The sequence below is a fragment of the Nymphalis io genome, chromosome 17 (genome assembly GCF_905147045.1).
Source record: "Nymphalis io chromosome 17, ilAglIoxx1.1, whole genome shotgun sequence".
Taxonomy (NCBI): Eukaryota; Metazoa; Arthropoda; class Insecta; order Lepidoptera; family Nymphalidae; genus Nymphalis; species Nymphalis io.
In genome coordinates, this window is record NC_065904.1 from 755983 (window position 1) to 772833 (window position 16851).

The 16851-nt window shown below is 33.8% G+C and overlaps 3 protein-coding genes across 8 annotated transcripts in view; 1 reads left to right on the plus strand and 2 right to left on the minus strand.

The window, feature by feature from the left end:
• The window catches only part of LOC126774944 (E3 ubiquitin-protein ligase Nedd-4), a 29960-nt gene extending 26957 nt beyond the window's left edge, over positions 1-3003 (minus strand). For 3 of the 6 annotated variants that reach the window (XM_050496615.1, XM_050496616.1, XM_050496614.1), the window contains exon 1: positions 2647-3003. In XM_050496615.1, the coding sequence (XP_050352572.1) occupies positions 2647-2805 (159 nt within the window). In that variant the 5' untranslated portion in view covers positions 2806-3003. Of the gene's footprint in view, positions 1-1147; positions 1453-2646 lie in introns of those variants that run through there. The other 3 variants (XM_050496617.1, XM_050496619.1, XM_050496618.1) reach the window with 3 other exon arrangements.
• A 1422-nt stretch (positions 3004-4425) lies between these two features.
• Positions 4426-14371, plus strand: LOC126774986 (CCR4-NOT transcription complex subunit 11). Its single transcript, XM_050496683.1, has 10 exons — positions 4426-4597; positions 4678-4769; positions 5758-5981; positions 6768-6928; positions 8278-8428; positions 9038-9175; positions 9638-9826; positions 10094-10233; positions 10710-10875; positions 11964-14371. Exons 1-10 carry the CDS (start codon positions 4554-4556, stop codon positions 12087-12089), a joined length of 1431 nt encoding a protein of 476 aa, XP_050352640.1. The 5' UTR covers positions 4426-4553; the 3' UTR covers positions 12090-14371.
• Positions 14372-14694: 323 nt separating this feature from the next.
• LOC126775049 (acyl-CoA-binding domain-containing protein 6-like) lies at positions 14695-16628 on the minus strand. Its single transcript, XM_050496777.1, has 2 exons — positions 15887-16628; positions 14695-15549 (listed from the first exon to the last, which is right to left on the minus strand). Exons 1-2 carry the CDS (start codon positions 16517-16519, stop codon positions 14779-14781), a joined length of 1404 nt encoding a protein of 467 aa, XP_050352734.1. The 5' UTR covers positions 16520-16628; the 3' UTR covers positions 14695-14778.
• Positions 16629-16851: the final 223 nt, after the last annotated feature.

Below are 16851 nucleotides of genomic sequence, written 5' to 3' on the forward strand. Positions count from 1 at the left end.
CTAATTTGTAATTTAATATGTAATTTAAATATATACTATAATGCAAAAATCCATGTGTAACAAAAGTAACAGTAATAAATAGTAAATTTGTAAATACTACACTTTTTAAAGACAATCTTTGACTTGAATGCTAGTTAATTGATTCAATGCCGTGATGGAAATACTGAAAAGTTTATTTTAGTTTTATTTATAATAAAATGAGCTACTATTCTGAAAGCAATGGTCAATTAAAATGTGGTTCAAAATAAAAACAAGCAATAAAAAGTTTTTAATTTAGGTACTTAAATGTAAATTATAATGGTTGTATAATCATTTATGTTATTTTTTAAATGAGGTTTATATTCATTTAGATTTTTTTGCTGCTATATAAACAATACAACAGAAATAGAGGTAAAGTGATAGATAAAAGAAATACATTAAAAAGCAATCAACACATACTTCATTTGTTTAAAACTATTTCATAATATTTTTTTAAATAAATATCAATAAACAAAGATTACAAGTATATTATTATTATTAATTTATTTATTTAGATGCAGATAATAGTAGATTAAATTGTTCACCTCATCATAGGTGGTCATTGTTGCTAATTGACTTTAGCATAGTGGGTGTTATTAGCCGTACAATATAACGTCAATAAAAACCTATAATGACATTAGTGTAAAATTTTGATATATCCTGTAATTACATTATTATTAATCTTAATTCTGAAAAACACTTATAGTATACTAATAATAATTCAATAATTTACTGTCAAATCTTCTGTGCCACATAACAAAATCAAAACTGTGCCTTCATAACAAAATCAGGTGATTTCCCACATCTTTTATCTACAAAATTAGTACTCACTAGTTCTTACATAAGATGTATAAACTCAAATTTAGAAAACTTTAAGCTATAATGTTACATATTGAAATTCTCTAACTCCTTTAACAAGTATCAATAAATTGGTAACACAAGTGGTCCAGCAAACACTAAATAGTTACACAATAAAGTCATATTGATATTCAAATAACACGAAGGCACTTATCGATACGTCTCTTAGCTCAAATACACTTCATTTAAATGTTAAATCAATCACAAGGACATGTGTTAGTAATGAATTCTTAGTGTCCTTAGTATTTAAAGAATAAATTTGTGAACTTACGCGTGTATCCGACTGCCAAGCCATCACCCATGTGAAAATATACTAATATTTAATCGGAATGCAAAACAATTGGCGTTTCTTTTCTAAGCTCATCGGTTGAAATAACTTAAAAAGTATGACACGTTTGCTATACAATTTTTATTAACTCCTTTTTAGGATACGTTTCACAGTTCGGTATCATCAGAATCCTTTAATTATATAATAAACTATGAAAATAAACTCTACGACATAGAACCACTACTACGGTTAAGGAAAAATACAAACAAAAAACTAAAATATCATGGAAAATATCGTCTGCACCTTCTGTGACAGTCAATTGACAGCGGTTGACAGGCTTTGTCATAATGTCACTTGTATTATACGCATTACACCACATTATACGCAAAGTAAGACAAGACTTTAAGAAGGATATCAATTTCAAAGTGAAAAATTAATAAGATGCCATATACGTAAGAGATCTTTCAAACATTAGGTTTTTTTAGTTTTTATCATAAATTTTAATAATAAAAACTATTATGTGTATACAAATATACATTAAATGATTGTCCATGGATTAATAAAGACAATATAATAGGGAGAATGTACATTACAGGTTTATCCCATATATTTTTTTAAGTAAGTAACAGTTTGTAAATGTCCCACTGCTGGGCTAAGGCTTCCTCACCTCATTTGAGGAGAAGGTTTAGAGACTTTAGAGCTTATTCTATCACGCTGTTCAAATGCGGGTTGGTAGAACACACATGTGGCAGAATTTCAGTGAAATTAGACACATGCAGGTTTTTCCACACGATGATTTCCCTCACCAATGTTTTTAAGTAAAGTTTTCATTCTAATATTACATACCTTAACCCTTTTTCTAGTGATCAGAGATCTTACACCATTTGTTATTACATGGCATATGCTTAAAATTATCATTAAACTCTTTATTATTCATGAGCTCTTACTCCTAGTGAAACTACAATTTATCATGTTTTATATTAAGAGATAAGGGTAGTTTTGAATCCGGTATAACAAAACGTAAATTACCGTTTTTCGATATTAGTCTGATAAATAAATCTTAAATTTCGTCAAAACTAAAAACAAAAGTAAATTTTATTCATTTTAATCGCCCTTTTATAATTAACTAGTTTTTGCCTGCATATTAGGGACAGGTATTAGGGGAAAAAATTAGCCTATGTCCTTACATGTAATTCAAGCTTTCTTTATACTTAATTAATTATAAATTAATAATTAATTTTTTTCTTGTACATAACACAATTAATGTTAATTGTGTTATTATATAAAATTGATTAAAAACTAGTATTTTAATCAATATTATTCAGTTGGTTCAATAGTATTAGCAACGATATGGTCGACTTAAAATATGTCAACGCTAACGCTATCAAATGTATACCTACTAAAAATTAGTAGGCATATACGTAATTGACATACGAAATTATGTGAAGTCACAATTATGAATGATTTCTATAAAAAATATTTTTCGATCGTAATTTTTATACCTGACACTGTAAAGATAGTCGGGGTTCCGGTCGAGGAAGGTTATTGGTCCTTCGCCAAGACCAAGAAGACGATCTACTCCGATGAGGTTCCACAGGCCTTGCCGGTAACTCCAATGGCCTTGGGTTATGCATGACTCCCACTGAACGGATATCTCTCATTTCACGTTAATAACATGTAAAACACCACAACATTATCACTTCCGCTTAAATTGCACACAATGTTTCTTAAAATTGTATTATTTACAAAAACCTTGCACAAGACGCATTTAAGATGGCGCTCTACGCTCCATATGACTATTCTAATCTTATCAGAGCAAGAAATGAGCGATAAACAAGCGACCGTTCGCAATTAACATTGCTGTGATAACTAGGTTTTGGAATCGTGAAAGTTTAATATTCTTTGTTTTGTGTTAATTTTTTAGATAAGTATCAGTATCAGTCATTCCGCATTATTTGTAAAGTCTGTCGTTACAGCTGGTGCGACTCGGTGGCATACTTTTCAGATTGAGAAAACACATTGTAATAATACTCCAAGAACATCTAAGTAAACTCTTTTGCATCTAATAGAGTTTTATTTTTTTATTTTCAAATAAATATTATTATGAAAATGTTATTTTCCAATTAAAGTCTACAAATAAGTAATTTTGTTTTGGTGTTTCAAGCAAATAATAATATCAAAACATGGAGCATGTATTTCAATACAATTTATTCTATACTAGGAAAACCCATAGGTTACATAGAAACGCCAGCGTGACCTCAGTTTGTTATGAAAATCCATCATAATCTGCCATTTTCACATATATAATGCCTGTTTAAATAATATATACAAAATTGCTAGTAATTTTGCTAACACAGAATAAAAATTAATAGTTTATTCTGTATTCTAATACCTCACTCCAAAGAGGATGCATTGATTCTACCCATAGGAAAACAGACTTGGATGTCATAAGAAATAGTGTAAACGTAAAAATTAATACCTAGTCTTTCTTTCACTTAATGTACATACGAGAGAAATTGTAGGTGCTATTATACTTGTACAATAAGTATATTGTATTGTACGAAGATTTTCAAGGCCGAATGACTCCGTAACCCTGTAAGAGCGAAGCAGTTACAGATAGGATTAAATTAATCATTCTTTTTAAAGATAGCGATTAATGTTAACGATAGTAAACAGGAATGAAGTTTTTTAATCTAATTTACGTACACCTTATACACAATTAATCCTCGTTACTTCGTACGCATGTTTTAATTGTTTTCTTAATTTATGTGTTTTAATTTTTTATTTATTAATTTTATAGTGCACATTGATTATTCAGACGAATAAGAATTGTGCGAGCTTCTATTTATATACATGCTACACAATCAAAGGTTAAACTATGTACGTTTATAAAATTGTTAAATATCTTTAATTTTAAATAAAAAGTAAATTTATTAATACTTAACTACTTTCTACACGCTTTCTTCAAAATAATGGTTAGAGTATAATTTAATTTAAAACAAACGCAATGTTTTGCTCTTAATATAGTTTCTGAGGAACATGCCTTTAGTCACATCATCCTAAATTCCAATATTTTATTTACTTAACCGCAAAATGAAGATAGGTACCTACTTACACTTAAAGCTTAGTATGTTTGTTTAATAATATAAATATAAGCATCAAAGTAATTTGCAAATTAATTTCAATTATTTGTCATAATGGTTCATACCATTCGGTTAAAAAATAAATTGGATTGTTACTGTCATATTTTGGATCTTGTTATGTCAAATGTCAATGCTATTGTGACTTTAGCATTTCAATCATTTGTTGTGTTGTGTATTTGTATTTTGTACACGAAGTGCCTTTACTTATGGATGTTGAACATAACAAATTTGAACATAAGCATATACTTATTTAGTTACTAACAAATATGTCCCAACAATTAATTAACGAAAATAGTAAATACATATTAGAGTATGTTTCGTATGTTTTCTTTGAATAACCTAAATTGGAAATGTTTATATTTATTTTAAATTCGTGTATTAATTTTTCAGCTTATTTTCGGAGTTAACGGTAGACTCCCAAAGTCTTGAATCAATATGCACTCAAGTGCAAAAGAGGTTTCCGAAATCAGATCATTTCAACTGTTAGTATAAAATATATAATATATTTAGTTAATTTAAGTCTTGTTCATTTTAATCTTCAATACATCCTGGTGCTTAAATACTAATCCATGGTACATTGATATAGTGATTTGTAGGTATTGTGTTTTAGGATCATAAATCAATTATTATATTTCAATAATTCATTAGACTAACAACCCAGGGTTTTGATGACTCAATATGTATAACTGGTATAACTGAGTTAGATACAAACAATTACAAACATGCTCAAATTTAAATTAATTCACATAGACTTCCTAGGATTTTTTTATAATGATTTACTATAACCATTATGTAAATACTATAGATAGCTACATTAATAATTTCAAGAGATTACTACAAATTCCATTAATTAAAATCAGTTATTAAAAAGAATACTTGTTATAACAGAATTTTGCACTAGGTCTACTGAACAGATTGTGCTGAAATTTTTAGATACTTTTGGTATCTAAAAATCTTTTGGTATTTGGTATAATTAGTGTCTGAAAGATAATTGGTTAAAGAACATTACTACAAATTATAGTAACTAATGACTAACCCATCACCCACACCATTGATCATTAAATAAAGAAATATATATATATATATATATGTTTGTAGTTGCCTCAACCATTTTTAAAATTAATACAATATAATATATAGAATAAAAACAATCTATTTCAAACGATAAATGAATAAAACACGATTATGTTTTTATATATATGTATTTTACAAGTTTATCCAAAAATAAAATTGAGCAATAGTAAAGATTTTCCTAGTTGTTTTTTTTAAATCCACAATTTAAACTTAAATGCATTTTATTGACCACTTTAACAACTCATTTGCTATATAAAGTAAGCTGTTATAATATGTCGTAATCGTCATCATGATTGATTCACTATTAAAATTATAAGTATCATGTTTATTCTATTAATTGGTTGATTTTTTCTGCTTATATTGTACGAAACAATAGAATATGACTTTTGATTTCAGTATGTCTGCTCCTATCATCACTAATAACCGGCGGTGACTTGTCACTCCCAGGTCAGAGAGTGGTAGCACTAGCCTTAATATTTGATTCCTACAAAGTGGAAAATCCCTTCAGCTCTCTATTTCTCCACCTTTTGGATGGCAAGCCGGGTCTATTGCCTTTGACACCGCAAGAGAGGCTATTCATTGGTCAGTTACATGGTTTTGTACCGGTTAATATTAAGGATGTAAGTTGTTATGTATTATCTATGATTTAAAATTATTACTTAATTCTAATGGACATTGCATATTATGAGCGATTATGTGGGACTAAATATTTAAACCGAATTAATTCTCAAACGAGAACTCTTACAAAAGAAGAACTTTATATAATTTTGTTATTGCTATCTTCTCATGTATAAGGAAATGTTGTTGTTTATTTGTTACATTTAACTCAATTTATATACTTTTTAGTTGACTAAGAATGTGTGTTCTACTTTGTTTTTGAAATATCATGTTTTTCAGTAATTATTTTTTGTTTTATAAATGCATTGACATCAGTCCTTAATTATGTATTTTCAAATATATAATATAAATACAGTTCCACATGATATAAAGCGTATAAATTTTTTTATAGAAAATTTGCTTCAATAAATAATATCCTTAACATTTGGACGAATGGTGGCTTTATTCAAGCTCTTCTGAGTAGGTACCCCCCACTCATCAGATGTTCTACCGTAAAACAGCAGTACTTGGTATTGTTGTGTTCCGATTTGAAGCGTGAGTGAGCCAGTGTAATTACAGGCACAAGGGACATAACATCTTAGTTCCCAAGGTTGGTGGCGCAATGGTGATGTAAGCGATGGTTAACATTTCTTACAATGCCAATGTCTATGGGCGTTGGTGACCACTTACCATCAGGTGGCCCATATGCTCGTCCGCCTTCCTATTCTATAAAAAAAAAAAGAATAACAATATATAGTAAAATTCATACTCGATCCATCACTAATCTGTTATTGTTTTCCTTTTTCCAGGTGTTAAAGAAGTCTGCAAAGCAGGTAATGTTAACCGAAGTATCGTCAAAAGACCTAGAATTTGATTATTCTTCAATTCAGTCCCAAGCATCTGAACGTTCAGCTGACATCAGTTCGGTTGCGAGAGCGACCGCGCCGGCTTTAGTACCACTCGGTGATGGGTGCGTAGAATTTTCTTATACAATAAAATATAACCGAAAGAAACACTTTAAGCCGATATTATTTTTAATTAGTACTTTATCAATATCTAGTGATTGGTGTTTTTATAATAATGCTGATAACGCTTTAAGAAATAATTCATTTTGTTGGTAAGGTACTCGACTAGTACTTTCACATTTCTACGCAGTGTTTAATTTTCTTATGGACAACTTGAAGCATTTTTTATGTAATAGGTAGGCGGACGGGCAAATGTGCCTGGAGCTAAGTGGTCAACACCGCCCCTTATCACTGCACCCCTTAGCACTGTAAGAAATATTAACCATTCCTAACTTAACCGATGCGCGACCAATCTTGGGAACTAAGATGTTATGTCCCTTGTGCCTGTAGTTATACTGGCTCACTCACCCTTCAAATCAGAACACAACAATAGTAAGTATTGCTATTTGGCGGTAAAATGTCTTACAAATGTCTGGTACCCACACGGGTATACCAAGAAAAGCTTTTAGTTTTAACGTTAATATACCCATAAATACTACCGCGTGCAGCTCATTAAAGTATTCTCGACATTAATAAAAAGATAATAAAAAAGTAACAATTTATTTTTTATAATCTTTTTTGTCCAGCGTTGCTATACAGCGATATTATGATAAATCTACTGCATATATCCAGAAAAAATATTATTAAATATAGTTACACAACAGAAAACCTTTTGCAGAAAAGATAGATAATATGAATATAAAACTGAGAATAATGAGTTATTTATTTTTAATTGCAATAGTTTTTAATACATAATAAAAATGTCTTCCGGACCGATTTCGGCCACAGCGGCGATTTCAAGAGAGATTAGCCAACTGCGCTTATAATTATAGTGGATAAGTGTGTGTGCAACACCTGTGTTCACACTCTCTCTTCCCTCACTCTCAAAATCCAATGGGACGGCAATCCGACATGATCAGAAAGAGTTCAGGCACAGGACCAACGGCTTTACGTGCTTTCCGAGGCACGGGAGTGTACACACTTCCAACTTGCTATTGAGAATTTTCTGACAGTAAAACCCAATAACTTTTTATTGACCCGACCTGGGGTTTGAACACAGGACCTCCGGGTCTGCGAACTTACATCAAGCCACTAGACCAACGAGGCAGTCGTTGTTTTAATACATATGCTGTACATGTATATAATGGTTAGCACACACATATTGCACACAGGCACAGATACCTAAAACGTCAAATACACACTCTACCTGATACTTATAATAAAGTAATAACTTGTAAGGTAGTAAGTTTTAAGTAATATGTAATGGCACGAATACAAATTGTATGGTATAGTCAATATATATTTTTTCTATTAGGAGTCCACCGAACCGCATGGCGATGAAGGAGCTCCTGGAAGCGCTGATGAGTAATGACTACTTGCCGCTGCACCGCACCCTCAAGCCGTCCGGGCCCATCCCGCCTCCGACGTTCCTACTCGACCCCACAGAGATATCCTTCGCTGATGAGGTATGGATCATTTATTAAATGATGGTACTTATTAATAATCGTCTATTTCAATACGAAACCTAGTTTCTATAAACTTAGTATTGAGTTTTTATGTCAAGGAACACCGTGGCCCAGAAAGCCCTAGGTTGTGGTTTTACGGTGGTGGGACTTTGTGCAAGCTCATCTGGGTAGATACCGCCCACTCATTACACATTCTACAGCAGCAGCTTACTGAGAATTGTTGTTTCGGTTTGAAGGGTAAGTGAGCCAGTGGAACTAAGCACGAGGGACATAACGTCATAATTGCCAAGGTTGATGGTGCATTGGCGATGATAAGGATGGTTAATATTTCTTACAATGCCAATGTCTACGGGCGTAGGTAACCACATGCTATCATGTGACTTATTTGCCCGTTCGCCTGCCTATAGCATCTGAACTGAGTGATGAACTGTCCTTCCGTCGAAAAATGAATGAAAAAATGGCGAGTGTATGGTCTGCGCGCATATTGCACTGCACTATAATACTAGATAGCCGCAGTCGGAGGACATATTCATACTTCGATGAGTTAGCATGAAATCGTATTATACAAAATGTTATCCGATTCTTATCACCTAATCAAATGTTATACAGGGTGTGTGGAAAAATCTAGTCAATAGAGGCGTGTACGTGCCGCTGTACGACACGGACTTCGAGGGTCTGATCGGCCTGAAGCCGCCGGAGAAGCTCGAGAAGAAGGTCACGCTACCAAAGGAGCAGAAACCTAAAGTGGTAATTTAATTATTGTATCAGTTATTTTTCTTAATTTTACTTTATTTTAGGAAAGTTGGTGAGTAAAACGGCCGAACGGTTTTTGCCAAAGAAATATAAACCGCGCTACATCGTACCACCCCCCACGGGTTCTTGGATTTTTATTTCCAGACGCAATATGGTATCGATGTTTGTTTACTTCTCTATGAATTCCACAATCGAATTCTTAACAACCATGTCTCTATGAATAATTGTCTTTACTTTAAACAATATATTCAGTACACTCCCAATGTCGTCCTAGAGAGAGTTCTAGAATAGGTGGCACAAAGTTCTGTTCAGAATATTAATGTCAAAAAACATTATCGCTAAAATGCCTAATGTCATATAATGGACTTATTTTATATTTTTTAATAACGAAAGACAGAAACAATGCGCCACAAGTCGATGTCATTTAAAAAAAAATTTTGTCCTACGATATCGCAGGAAGAGAAGAAAGAGAAACAGGAAGAGATAAAGGTAGAGGAGAAGGAAGTGAACGTGGCGGACGAGGCCAAGGAGCTGACGCAGCTGGCGCTGAAGGCGGCGCTCAGCGTGCCGCACCAGACCAGGCTGCTCGCCCTGCTCGACCACCACCCCGATGTCGTCTACGGCGTGGGGCTGGCGCCCTACCAGGTAACTGGAGCCCTACCCGGCAACTACGGCAACCGCTAAACAACGGCACCAGCTAACTGGCAGTAAATGCCTTGACACTTTCCGCTCATCAGTTCAGTTTGAATGTTTCAAAGAGCTGATCGCGGCAACTATTACTGCTATTTGTTTGGTAGAGAATGCTCTTGTTATGGAGCTCGTGTTTTGTGTATTAAATAAAGAATATTTTTCTATGTTATGTCATTTCATTGATGTAGATAATATGTTAAATGAGGCATTTTTTCTCGTCAGCTGCCGGAGCTGGTGGAGAACAACCCGATGGTGGCCATCTCCGTGCTGCTGAAGCTGATCCACTCGCAGCACATCACCGACTACTTCTCCGTGCTCGTCAACATGGAGATGTCGCTGCACTCCATGGAAGTTGTCAACAGGTGACAATGCTCATATATACTTTATAATAATAATATCCTGGGACATTTTTCACACACGGCCATCTGATCCCTAATTAAGCTTGTACAAAGCTTGAACTATGGAAACCAGACAACTGATATACTACATATACTACTTTTTTTTTGTAAATACATACTTATATAGATAATTACACCCAGACTCAGGACAAACATACATGTTCATGCACACAAATGTCTGTCCTGGGTGGGAATCGAACCCACAACCTTCGGCGTGAAAGGCAAGTGTCCTACCAGTAAAGGAAGTGGAGGCCTTAGCCCAGCAGTGGGATATTCACAGGCTGTTACTGTTACTGTTTATAATTATAGCGTCTTCAGATGTCTTCATCAAATTTCATCATTCTTCCATATACAGACAATTAACAGCAAAAAAAACTTGAGTACCATTGATGGCTCGTCTGAAAGCCACACTTCAGTAGTAACGTGTCGTGCGCCGGCAGGCTGACGACGTCGGTGGACCTGCCCGTGGAGTTCGTGCATCTGTACATCAGCAACTGCATCTCCACCTGCGAGACCATCCGCGACCGCTACATGCAGAACCGGCTCGTCCGCCTCGTCTGCGTCTTCCTGCAGTCGCTCATCAGGAACAAAATCATCAATGTCAAGGTGAGTGTCTCATACTCGACGCGACTTAGCAAAGAGCAATAGTAGCGCCCTTTTAGATCAAGCCCCAGGTTTGATTTTGGCACTAAAGCCTGGGGCCAATTCTGTCATTTAATCAAATCTTAAATTGTCAATCATTATGTTTCTCAATATCGAAACTGTGTGTAAATAATGGCGACCCGTTCGTAGTCGGTTTTTGAGATCGCATCAGAGGAGCGCGCAGTGGGGACCGTTGACGATGGCGTGAACTGGCTCGCGCGGCAACATGGCAATGGACAACGAGCAGTGCCGTCTACTAATACCATTATATGACTTTGGTCTGCCTACCGTCGCGGCCTGTTTAGTTGGATCGCTTGCAGCGCGAGGTTGCCGCGGTCTACTCGATTCATATCTACATATGGACATCTACTCAGGTCGAACATTGGCTCGCGCGGGCAGCCGCGCGTAATGTATACGCAGCTTAACATTTCAGTTCCCAAGATTGGTGGCGCGTTTGCAATTTAACGAATAGTTAAAAATTCAAACAGCAATTTCTAAGGGTGATAGTGACCACTGGCAAGGCGGTCCTAAAAAACTAAAAAAAAAAATCGCCTTACGTCGACTCAACACGAACATACTTTTGCACTATAATATCTCCTGCGTAGTTGGTTAATCTCTTTGAGATGAGATTGAGATTGACCGCCGTGGCCGAAATCGGTCTGGAGGTCATCATATATGACATACCATTTAGCAACCCGTTGTCTTTGGTGGTTCTGTAATTCAGAAACATTGTTCACTACTATTACGCGTTTTTTTAAATTAAACCACACTTTACTTGATGAGAACACACGCTTTATTGAAAATCAAATTTGACACTATTATTTTTTAAATGTACAATGTCAGTGTACAGCTTCTGACATATGTAATGTATTTAGTATAAGAACTCCTTAGAATAATTATTTTACACACATTACTATTAGACACGCATCTTACATAACTTAGCAAAACATTTCCAACTTACAATATTTCTCAATCACATAACAATGTCACCTAAGTATTATTCAATAAGGATAATATTTTGTGCACTAATAATAATTTGTTTGATATTATAGGAACTGTTTATAGAAGTAGAAGCATTCTGCGTTGAATTTAGCAGAATAAGAGAAGCGGCTGCGTTGTTCAGGCTGTTGAAGCAGCTCGACTCGGGGGAAATGCACAAGGAGAACAAGGAAAACTAGACACAAGTAATGTTTGAATATATTGAGTTTGTTATCGGGGGAAAAACCGGAATCGAATAATTCTCGAACAGATTATGAATTATTATTCACTCTGTTATGTATACTGGACAGGATTTAAGGCTTGGATCGTCTGGGCAAAGAAAATTATAAGCATATTTCATATGGGCGATTAATCGTATCATAAATTAAGTGTATCTAAAGTACTTTGAGATTTTAATATTCGACCGAATGTTAATTCTTTAATGTACTATGAAACGAATGTCCTTGTGTCCCCTAAATCCGGTCCCGTAAGTAATTTTTAATACAATTTTAAGTTAAATTGTTTTATATAAAAATAAATAATTAAAGTTAATTTCAAAGCAATACTTAAAATTATATCGTGAAAAACTACGCTACGGTGTAATTTATTAATGAAAATCTAGCTTTATGCACTGCAATACTGAGTACCGTTGTGTTCCGGTTTGTAGGGTGAGTGAGCCAGTGTAACTACAGACGAAGGAATATGACATCTTAGTTTCCAAGGCTGGTGGCGCATTAATGTATGCTGTATAGAATGCTTAATATTTCTCCGAGCGCTAAAGTCTATACCTGCGATTTTATAAAGCAATAATGTCCATTAAAATGTTTTTAATTTGTTAATATATTATATACTTATAAGTTTGAGTATATAATATACCTTCAGTCCGAGTAATATATAATAATTCATCTTGTGCTCGGTGGTAAAGGAAAACGTCGTAAGGCAACCTGTATGTATGTGGAGCTTTAAAACTTTCTCATACCAAATTTCAAGTTGTGACTTGAATCTGTACTCACTAAAGATTACCAAGAGACAAACGTGCACTAGTTACAAATAATATTGCAGCCATACAATTATTATATGAATACATTTATTATATAATTCATTTCATTTCATTCATTTAATTAAATATCAACAATCAACACGTATAATACAAAGTGACCTCTATAATACAAAGTACTTACCCGTGAAATGTTGCCAGCCAATTTAATATGGTGATTACTATTTGATTTTATTTTATAATTTAATATTATAATTATTACACTCAATGCCGCATATCACTTACATTACACGACCGTTTTCTGCGGTTAGTTTCGAGTATGTTTTTTAAAAAAAATGTACAGATAACAAAAGGGCGAAAGTAGAATGTAGACCACATTTTTATATTTGCCAATTCATTAAAAAATAACGGTGCAAGGATTAATTCTTACTTGCAATACCCAATTGTCTATAGGCGCACGTGTCCACTCGCCATTACTTACCATTTACTCGTCTTTTTTTTATAATAAAGTGTTACATTTATCCCAAAATAATATTTATTTATTTTTTATTAATTTATATAAAATAACCTATAAAATTTTAATAAAGCTTAAAGAGCTTAAGTATTCATATAAACGATGAACCTTTAAATATGATATTTGGGGGGTGGTTATCAAATTAATCTCGTTACACTTTCTAATAATTTATTAATGAATTTAAAGCAATTTAATACATTTGAGATTCAAAAGTGCAACAATCAGCAATTTTGCTACCTACATATTTACCAAGGCATGTATAAAATTATAATCTTATTTTGTATGTCTAATGATGATTAAATTTTTCTAAAATGATGATTGAAAATTAGCTAGATTTAAGATTTTTTGATTCTAAGAATAATACTTATAACAAAAATAATATAAAAAAACCGACTTAAAATGAAAAAAAAAATCACTAAGTATATTTTTTTCATTAATACCATTTCACCAAATGAATGTTTGACTTGTTGATGAAAATATAAAAGTCGATATTTATGTATGCCTTTAATATTTGTGGAGTTCCATCAATTTCTCATGGTTCCCATTAATAGAACTATATTTTGATAAAAATCGAATCAATCTGGAAGTATATCCAATCAAATACAAAAATTCCAAAATCTCTTTTTAATTGACGGAGTTCTGAGGCAAAAATATGCCTGTTGAGTGTATTTAGAATTTATAAGTCAACGCTATTGCAAACTATACTTATAATAGACCTCAACAAGGCTTACAACTATTATAACTATACTTACATAATGTGTAGGTATAAAATGTTTACAAAAGTATTTTGCTAATATAAAATATTGATTTCTTCGATTTGTATACTGTAAATGTTTCAATATTTTGTAATTTGATATATAATAAAAGTATACTCTTAAAAAAGAGTACCTTTATGCAAGAGTCTATACAATTTGTGTCCATAAGTGTGGATTTAAACAGCAGTTACAAGAAATGCAAGAATTGTGATAAGTGTAAATATTATGTAATAAACTTTGTTACTACTGAAAAATACTCTTTTTGTCTATTCTCATTTATCCTTCAATAGCGACTCGTCAGTAGACAGGTAAGTTGTCAAAATGTTTTTATTATCTTTGGACAATTGATTTTTTTATATTAACTCTCAATATTATCATTACTTTAAAATTAGTACTTCCAGTGTTAGTAATTTTTTTGAACTTGTAAATATTGATAGTTCAGCCTATTTAATGATATCATATACTTATAACTATAAAAAATAATTTTAAATGTAATTATATTTAAAAAGTGTGAAGATAGAAGAAATTAAAAAACAAAATTAGTGCTAATATTTATTTATAATAACTACAATTAATAAGACATTTAGAAATTTTAAATGACATAGACATATATTTATAACCTATTATGTAGCATTTTCCAGAATGTGCCTGACTTCTTTGTCTGTGGCTAGATCCAATGGAGTGCAGCCTTCATCGTCTTTCAGAAAGGATGCCCCAGCTTCTAATAGGATTTTCGTGGACCTTGCATGGCCACATAATGCTGCATAATGGAGAGGTGTCTGGTCACATCTGTCCACAGCATTAACATAGCAACCCCCATTTAAAGCAGCTGTTAATGCACAAGTAGCATCTCTGTCAGCAGCCCAATGTAAAGCTGTCAATCCATTCTCATCCCTCTCATTACATAACTCAGGGTTTTGACTTAAAAGTTTTGTAACAAGTTTTCCCATGTCTTCCCTTGCTGCATCAAACAGTGACATTTCATTATCCTGAAGTTCAGGTTCTGGGGAGTAACGCAATGCGGACATTGTGACCCATGATTCATGTAATCCACTTCGTACCCCAACTCCACAGTCAGGATCAAAGTTATGAACTAGATCTATATACTTTTTTTTAGCTTCTTCTCTAGACAGATCACCTAGAATTTTCCATGCCTCCCATTTTCTTCTTCCTCTGGCATCTAACCAACCTGGTTTTTGAGTAGTGCATTTGCCTTCCATACTTTGTTTATAAAAGCCATATAGCTCTAGAAGCTGACTATCCTTTAGCTTTGAAGTAATCTTTGTAACATGATTGCATGCATCCAAAAAGTCCTTGTCTAATGGAGTTTGATCATCATCTGAGAAATCAGAGTAGGAATCTGAGAGTGCCTGAGCCATTTTTAAAACTACTGTCTTCTATTAAAATCTAGTTGTTTTGCATTTGCACATTTAGGTTTAATCCCTCTAGTGTGTGCAGCTGTTTATTCGTAGCATCTTCAGCTCGGGATGGACTAGCAAATTCTACAAAACCATAACCCTTGCTTAATCCAGTTGAACGATCAAAAATTACTCTTGCACTCTGTATCGGACCGAATTGGGCAAAATATTCTCTTAGCTGACGATGACCTACTGTCCAGGCCAGATTGCCAACATAAAGGCGAGCAGCTCTTGCTGGGCTGGCCATAACCTAAACAGATATGATTTCAAGTAAATGCAGTGAACGTTCACCTATCAAGGCCCTGTAGTCTACTCCAGAATTCTCACTCAGCGAATCCAAGTCCACAAGTGCGCCCTTCAGTCCCCACTTCTTCAATAGAGCCTCAATTGACCAGTCTGCGCTCCGTTCCTGGTAAGCACACAAAAATCGTGCGTCAGTTCCGTCCAAAAAATAAGCGACAGTCGAAAGTACTTCTTCGAATTGAGAAGGTTCGTAAAAACAATCTGAAGCAAGCAATAAGTCTACAGGTCTTAAATTATGTACATCGACCAAAAACAGTCCCCAGGCGAGTCCTAGTACTTGTAAATCACGACCGGGAACTAAACCATTGGCCTCACAGCAAGCCGACAAGTGCCTTAGCGAGCGAGGTAGAACAACACTGTCTGTAAGTGTCACGTGAGCACCGCACTTAGCTGCTAATATTCCAGGTAAGCCTGTCCCACAGCCGAGCTCTAAAATACGTAAACCACGCAAGTTTCTTCTTTGAGTCCACAAATACCAAGCCAGAAGAGGTGCTGAGGGCCACGTGTAGAACGAATACCCAGCTGATAACAGCTCCGGTATAACAATTTCTAAATATTCACCTCTTGTGTCCCCGTTGCTAGAAGATTTCCCACGAAATACAAATTTCTTCAGTTGACCACTTACAGGACGGCCATCGCTCATTGCATAAGCATTTTATTGTGACATTTACCTAAAATAGGGCAAAGAAATAAGGTAGCTATAATTTTAGCAGATAAATAAAATGGCTTTGTCAAATCCAAAGAGGATATAGAATATAGATTATAGGTAATCAATAAGGTTTTGTAGATATTATACAACTAACTCTCGCCAAAGACAATATTATTCAAATATTACTTTGTACTCTAATTTATACTTAAATGAATACACTTATTTGAATATAACAATTTAATTTACGAACAACTAATGTGCAACGTAATAAAACTTCTTATAATTTTCTATACTCTATGGTCATACTGATAATGATTCATTCGTTC

Excerpts from the sequence above, each read along its gene's own strand:
- LOC126774986 (XM_050496683.1), top strand. The coding sequence starts at position 4,554 with ATGTCCCAACAATTAATTAACGAAAATAGTAAATACATATTAGA. Across the intron at positions 4,598-4,677 it reads AATAGTAAATACATATTAGA|CTTATTTTCGGAGTTAACGG; the intron begins GTATGTTTCGTA and ends TTAATTTTTCAG. Across the intron at positions 5,982-6,767 it reads TACCGGTTAATATTAAGGAT|GTGTTAAAGAAGTCTGCAAA; the intron begins GTAAGTTGTTAT and ends TCCTTTTTCCAG.
- LOC126775049 (XM_050496777.1), bottom strand. The coding sequence starts at position 16,519 with ATGAGCGATGGCCGTCCTGTAAGTGGTCAACTGAAGAAATTTGTATTT. Across the intron at positions 15,550-15,886 it reads CGCTGAGTGAGAATTCTGGA|ACAGTAGTTTTAAAAATGGC; the intron begins GTAGACTACAGG and ends TTTTAATAGAAG.